Source organism: Gobius niger (genome assembly GCF_951799975.1).
Source record: "Gobius niger genome assembly, chromosome: 4".
NCBI lineage: Eukaryota > Metazoa > Chordata > Actinopteri > Gobiiformes > Gobiidae > Gobius > Gobius niger.
This window is the reverse complement of record NC_136855.1, coordinates 28,618,007-28,625,639: the sequence shown is the minus strand read 5'-3', so window position 1 is coordinate 28,625,639 and position 7,633 is coordinate 28,618,007. Positions and strand designations below refer to the sequence as shown.

At 38.2% G+C, this 7,633-nt stretch overlaps 1 protein-coding gene across 1 annotated transcript; it reads left to right on the top strand.

The window, feature by feature from the left end:
* The first annotated feature begins 1,517 nt into the window (after nucleotides 1-1,517).
* Nucleotides 1,518-6,735, top strand: lrrc28 (leucine rich repeat containing 28). The gene is made up of 9 exons (XM_079554742.1): nucleotides 1,518-1,864; nucleotides 1,959-1,999; nucleotides 2,081-2,118; nucleotides 4,094-4,231; nucleotides 4,336-4,542; nucleotides 5,743-5,845; nucleotides 5,921-6,081; nucleotides 6,152-6,311; nucleotides 6,395-6,735. Exons 1-9 carry the CDS (start codon nucleotides 1,697-1,699, stop codon nucleotides 6,459-6,461), a joined length of 1,083 nt encoding a protein of 360 aa, XP_079410868.1. The 5' UTR covers nucleotides 1,518-1,696; the 3' UTR covers nucleotides 6,462-6,735.
* Nucleotides 6,736-7,633: the final 898 nt, after the last annotated feature.

The window sequence follows — 7,633 nt, the reverse complement described above, 5'->3', positions numbered from 1 at the left end:
TTGTAACGTATTCTGTTATTTTGTCCAATCAGAGTACTGGATTCTGAATACTTAGAATACTTTCACATTACGTGACACTGCCTGTTATGAATTTATTTGCCACTAATTAGGATGCACACAGCCCAGAATGATGTAGAGCTAAACTTTTCCCCCGGCTCTTTTGACTTTCTCTTTTTGTTATGAATATGAAACTGAAATGTAATACTTCACTGTATTCGATGGGACATTTGGAAAGTAACTGTATTCCAAATACCCTCAAATGAAAGAGTAATTTTACCAGAATACAGTTACTTAAAGGCACACTGCGTAACATTTTGGACTAGGCTAAATTGGTGCCAGCAGTAGGCTAGAAAACATGCCCCTAATGACCAGCTCAACACAGGAAATGCTATTACTGGAGGAGGTAATCAAAGACAGGAGAACCTATTTTAATCTCAAATTCTACTGACATAATTCGACATCTCCATGAAGAGACATAAGTACAGTCATGTCTTAGAAGAGGTGAGCTGCTCACAGCAAAAGCACATATTTGTTTTATGAGGTATTTTTCAATGATGAATATCTGTCATAAAATAAATGCTTGTATTTAAATGTTATTAATTGGGTAAAATTCTACGCGGTGTTGCTTTAAAATGAGTATTAGAAATACATATTCTGAATACAAGAATTCGGTTACTACCCAACACTGGTCATTTGAAGTATTATTTCAGCAGTGAGGCCAGAGTTCTGCTGACTTGTTGACAGTGGTGGAAGAAGTATTCTTACTTAAAACTACAGAAAGGACCAAAAATGTACTGAAGTAAAGGTATCTGATAAAAAAATGTACTGAAGTAAAAGTATGAAAGAATGCATTGTGAAAAGTACTTCATAAGTAAAAAGTAAAAGTGTTTAAGAGTTAAATGTGCAGGATTTTTTTTTAAATCATTTGAATCAAACCAGGTCTAAACAAGTAAACCCCTAACTTGGGGCAAAAACAGACCCGGACTAAACTATATGTCTAAACCAGATCTAAACAAGGATCTAAACCAAGTCTAAACTGGGACTAAACCAGTTCATCGTAGACAGGTCACTTTGAAAATAAATACTTTTACTTTTAATCCAATTTAAAAATGTAGTGGAGTAGAAAGTACAGATACAGGCTCTAAAATGTAGTGAAGTAAAAGTAAAAAGTATTAAAAGAAAAATAACCTATAATTTGTACTTTTTACGTCTACTTCTACTTTTTACCTTGTTACTTTCCACCACTGCTTGTTAGTTGCAGTTCGTTTACATAAAGTAAATCTTCTCCAGTAGTTCCAATTTCGGACACACGATGGCAGTGTTGAGTTTGCGCCTTACGCCCTTTAACCAGGACGTAATTGTGACGTCAGTGATTGTTTACTGTGAGCACTGTGGGCTGCAGCCATTGACAGTATAAGGTGGCTGCAGCTAACATCAGCCTTTTTGCTTTGCATATTTCGGAAACGGATTCCTCTGGGCGCTCAAAAAAGAGAAAGGAAACGATTTGTGTGTAGCTTTATGTGGTTTTCAAGGTAGAGAATCAGCCACAGCTCTGTTAACGTGAACTTGTCGCGTTTGTTTGCCTAGTAGAGACTATTGTGTGTCTCTCTCTCAAAAAGCAGTGATGCATTTATAAAAAGGATCACACTTTTAGACTTCTTCCGTTAAAGTGGGCTGGTTACGGTTACTTCAGAAGATGGCAACCGAACTCCACGAAACCATATTCATGGCAAAGCAAGAAAGACACAAAAACCTTTTTCTGAATTACAAAAATCTAAACAATTTCCCAGTGGAGTTACTCAAAGATGAAGGCCTCCAGTTTCTTGAGAGATTATATATGAAGAGGAATTCGCTGACTACACTGGTGAGTAGCTATGCCTGCTCTCATATTATTGACATAGTTTACTACTGGTGTACAAGGGCAATGTTTAACCCACACAATCTTATTCTGTTCTCAGCCTGATAATCTTGCACAGAAACTTCCAAATCTTATTGAACTGTAAGTATATTGTTCTACTTTACAGAGGCCAAAACAAGAAGTTATAGATGTCTAATTTGTTCTATGCTTTGTTTTTGTAAGGTATTTGCATTCTAATAATATAGTGATTGTTCCCGAAGGTAAGTAGAAACTAGGGCTGAAATTCCACAGTTACCATGGAGATCCGCCATCTTTGCAGCTGTTAGCATACATTTCCATAGACTAACGTTAGCTAAAAACAATATAAAAAGTGGAGAAAAAAGCCATGGAACAACTCTATTAACTACTGAGTTACTGCTGGTAAATACATCTAACTCACTGTGGTGTCCAAGTGTTTAATGTGAACAATAACTCCGGTATTTTAACTTTTAAAATCGCCATTAGTTTACAATTGCTGCTAATCCCATAATGCTTAGCGATATGACATCACATTCCCGAACTCTATTGAAGTAACTTGCGATATACGATTCGGCTGTGCAATATCGCCACAACGATATTTTTGAGATATTTAACTAAATCATTTAAACAAGTATGTTCCATTCTAATTAAACACAAATCACAAGTAACTAGTTTTTTTGCAAATTGTGTCAAAAGAAGAGTGAACCTGGACCGAGCACATTTACTCCAGTTCAGTTTTACCCAAATATTAAGGCTTCTCGACTGGAGGTTACAGCCTCTAGGCCAGTGTAGAACCTCATTTGAAAGCTGAGACCACTGATGATGACTTTTTTGTGGCATTGTCGCCACGGTTTTGTCACATCTTTGTCATGTTCTTGTCACTTTTTTTTTTTCATTTTTCACTTGTTAATTGCGTTTTTGTCACTTTTTGTTGTTGTATTTTATCCTTGTTTTCGTCGCTGTTTTGTTCAAGAAGCTTTGTTCAAGAAGCCTTTAGATTTGGGTTAAGCCAAACTCGAGAAAATGTGCTCTGTTCAGGTGGGGGTTAAGAGGTTAAAAAACGATTGAATTGAATTGAATTGAACTAAGTTAGTAAATGTTTAACTAAACCTGAACTTTTGCACATATACAAGTGAAACTCCGAAAAATAGAATATCGTATAGACATATGCCAAGCCTTTATTTGTTATAATTTTTGAAATATTATAATTGTATGAAATTTTTTAGTGCGGCGCGGTAGTACGGCGGTTAGCGCTCGCTCGGGGCCTTGCTGTGTGGAGTTTGCATGTTCTCCCTGTGTCTGCGCAGGTTTCCTCCGGTTACTCCGGTTTCTCCGGTTTCCCCTACCACTAAAAACATGTACAATAGGCCAGGATGAATGAGAGTGTGTTTGAGAGTGTGCATGGGGGATGACGGATGGAAATTAGTCCAAGGCTACAAGCCGGTGTGGCGTGTTTACATGCATGAGCCCCATGTATGTTCATTAACATGCACTGTCCTGACCAAAAAAACCAATAAATACAAAAAATGTATTTGGGGTTTTTACAAGCTGAGATAAAGGCTATACTTATCTCACTTTGCATGTGATGAGTCTATCATGTATTTGTTTCACAGATTAAGTTGAGTAACAGAAATGACTGCACTTTTTAACGATATTTAACAACTAATTTTCTGAGTTTCACCTGTATGATTGTTTTTGGAGTTTGCAAAAAAATGTGTCGATCTCAGTCAGATGAAGGCTTTTGTGATGTTGCGATATATTGCAGCTGCTTGCGATATGGATATTGCATCACCAAATATCACGATACTATGTTTTCTGCAATATTGTGCAGCCCTAGTATAAATACACATGCATTCAAAGGTTTAGAGGTCACTAAGGCTGAACAATACATTTCTTTTAATGTCACAATGTGAGGTGAGGCCAATAGTCATATTGCAAGAAGCCACTGTCTATGTCACAAGCACTGAGGTCTTATATCTGACCGAGATTTACCTTTTTTGGGGGGGGAAATAACCTCAAAAAATAAATAGGCTACTTTCAGTTTTAGCCATGATTGTCCAAATTTATTTACCTCCATTTTAGATTTGTTTTGGTCTTTATTTTGCAATATTTTCCTCATATTGTGCAGCCCTAGTTTACACATCTCAAAAACACATTCTCATCATTTGTCACCACTCTCTGAATTGTGTAAACCTGTTTATGTTTTTTTTCCCTAAGCAATTGGAAACTTAGCAAGACTGCAGTCACTGGATTTGAGCAACAATGCTCTTCAGCTGCTTTGCCCAGAAATTGGTCGACTGAGATCTTTAAGGCATCTGCGACTTTCCAATAACCAGCTAAAAAGCCTTCCTCCAGGTAAAATTGTTTTAATTTGTATTCAAGAGGTCTGATAATATTCCATCCTGGTAAAATGTGCCTTTGTGATGCAGAAAGCTTCCATGACATTTACTCTTTTCCAGAGATTGGAGACCTACATGAACTAGAGACTCTGGATGTTTCCATGAACCAGCTCATCTCTCTTCCAGACAGGCTGCACTATTGCCTGTCACTTCAGAACATCACAGCAGACCACAACCACCTCAGACATGTTCCCCGGCAGCTGTGCTGGCTCCATCGCCTCAACCAGCTGTCCATGGCTGCCAACCGACTCCGCTTTCTTCCTTTAGGTTTGTGTAATGTAGTGCTTTTTCTCTGTTGTATTGTGGTCACTCTCTATACAAGTCTTACGGTCAACAGTGAGTCAGTTGTTCAATTCAATGTAAACTGAACCAAAGTTTTGTTGTGAGCAGCTAGCATTGTCCATTTAAAGGGATATTTCAGGATTTTTGACATGGGCCTCATTTCCAGAGTTAGCTATCCAGAGTGTTGTTGATTTCTGGAGATATATATATTTTTTAATTAATGCAGTTTTGGAAAGGTTTAGTGGTGTTAGGCTAGTGCTAGGCTAGTGCATGTCTATGCTAACTAGTAGCCTGCATTAAAAGCCTCTTCAAAATCATGGGGTAGTCCTCCAAACGTTGCCATATCTGATTTGTAGAAAGCTTCTTTGTGAATTCCACGTGTAGTAATGCGACCGCGGGTTAACAAACTACTGTAGATCTGGTAACGTAGCAGATCACTCCGTCACTGCGTAGCTTACAACCAGAAAGCTGATACTGCTCAAATATAAGTTCTTTCAAATGCAAAATGGTTATATTTAAAAAATTATTCAGTCAACACAGACATTTATACCGGTAGTCTGGTGTTATAATTGATTTGCCTCAGGTGCACTGTGCTTGGCTGTTTTTAATGCAGGCTACTGGTACCATAGACATGCGCTAGCCTAGCTCTAGCCTAGCATCACTAAACTCTTCAAATATACGGATTGCATGAATTAAGAAAAATAAAAAAATCTCCAGGAATCAACAACACTCTGGATAACTAGGAAATGAGGCACTATGTCAAAATTCCTGAAATATCCCTTTAACTTTGCCATAAAAAAACAAGAAAGCTGTGGAATAACTCCTTCAACTCCCATGTCACAAGCTCTCGAATGTATATCTAGTATAATGTACTGGCTTTCCACGGGGACTTAAAAGTCATTAAATGAATTCTGTCAAAATGAAGGCCTTCAATATCATTAAAAAAACATTACATTAGATTCAAACAGGCATTAAATCTGAACTTCTTGGAAAATAATAACTGCGACTCAACCTTTTTCTGCATACGTATGTCCAAAATGCAAAAATTCTGGTCTAAAACAAATTCAGCTGCAGTTTTGGATGAAATTATACATTTTTTTTCCCAAGTTGTGTCCGAATTGGTTTCCTTGATAACAACATTTCCCTTCATTCTTTTGTTATTGATGTGATGTTTGTTCATTTCAGATTTAGGCAGGTCACGGGAACTACAGTTTGTTTTTGTTGACCACAATTCTGATCTAAAAGGCCTTCCCTCTTACCTTTACAATAAGGTCATCGGTTGTAGCGGGTAATGCACATCGCACTGAACGCATATTTTCTGAGGCTCATTTTTAAAGTCTGACATAGTGCATATATACCTCAGGTGTGGAATTTCTTCACGAGTGCAGGAAGAATGTGAAAATGAAGCTCTGGTGGCACTGCCAGCTGAAGTAAAGGTAGTAGGTTCACGGACAGACCGCGTGGTTCCCTTGGAGGAGCTTGCCTTCAGGACTCTGCACCGTGTATTCTACCAAAGGCTAGCAGGTGAGTCACAGGACGCGTCTCTTTTTTCATTTGTACCAGATTGGATCTTCACTGATGCCATTGTTTGTAGATCTGCACCTTCTGCCTAACATCACATTGCCCAAAAGCCTTCTGGACCTGCTGCAGTTTCCTCTGGGCCACTGTCACCGCTGCAGCCAAGCCATGTTCACCATCATCTACCCAAAACTGTTTCCCCTCAGAAACACGGCGCTGGCAGGGGTGCATCGCAGGTTTGTTTGCTTTTCGTATGTAACAGATACTTTCAGCTCACTTTTCATTTCAAGAGGGAAACTGTGTGTTTGTTTTGTTTTAGGACAACAGTGAGCTTTGTCGCCCATTGCTGTTCCAGTCACTGCCTTCAGACCTTTGACCTTCAATGACTTTCAAGAGAGATGCTCTGGAAAATTGCTCCAACTAGGATTTCACAAATGATGATGATTGACAAGTTAACATTACCTGTAACAAAATAGCATTTCACAAGTTGTTCAGAAGGCTCCTAAAGTCACATAAGGCTTTTGCGTATCTTTTACAAGAATGTAGGCACTTTAATTACTTTTACTTTCTGTATTCAATTCAACGTCTGTCTAACAAGTGATAACACACACGTCGTATCTTAACATAATTGGATGATCAATACTTAAAATACTCAGGCCGTTCAGTGTCTTTTATAGCTGATGCTTGTTAAGATGTAAGATATGTGTGTTGTCTGACCAATTTCCCAGTAAACATTTCCCAGTGTTCCACCGCCTTGGTTTCCTTTATCAAACTTATTTGAACATTGCTATGGCCCATGATGACCACAGTCAGTGCCATTTGTCAATCTCTTGTTCCTGATCCAGATTTTTTAATTTTTTTTATTGGCCAAAATAGTTACATAATTTTTTCACATTAAATCTTTGCTGTTACTCTAACCCCCAAAAACTGAGACAAGGGAGAATTTGTGTTTTTTAAGGTTCTTTTGAAAGAGAAAAAAAAAACATTTCAAAACCATTTTGTAAACAAGAAGACATAATGAATGTAATTTGTTCCCTATGGAAGATCAAATGAAGCAAGAAACACAATGTTGACTTTTCTAGACAGACTTCTCGAGTAGTTTACTTTATCATTTTTAGGCCTTTCGACCTAAATCTGGATATTAATAATGCTTTTCTTTGTTCCCCATGTATTCTGCACTTTGTTTTCACAAAGTTTTCCGAGAGTGCCTAATTTAAATGCTGAGGTTGGAGAGTAAAAGAGAGAGACAACAACATGGGGTAATTGTTGGGTATGAGGAGGTGGAGGTTGAGTTATAAAGCTGCTCCTTTACCAGAATCAATGTCCAAACCATTACTATGCTCTTGTCTGACTGGTGATTCAACCCTGTGTCAGCCCAGAGGGACTATCATATCTCTGCTGAGCACACATAGACGCAAGTTCTGCATGTGCTCTCGGAAACAAAGGCAAAGTGCACACACGAAAGCAGGTCAGGCAAATGGAGATGCCTCAAAATAGAAACCCAAGTTCATATTATCAGCAAAGAACCTGTTCCTAGCAATAACGGGGCATGTTTAAT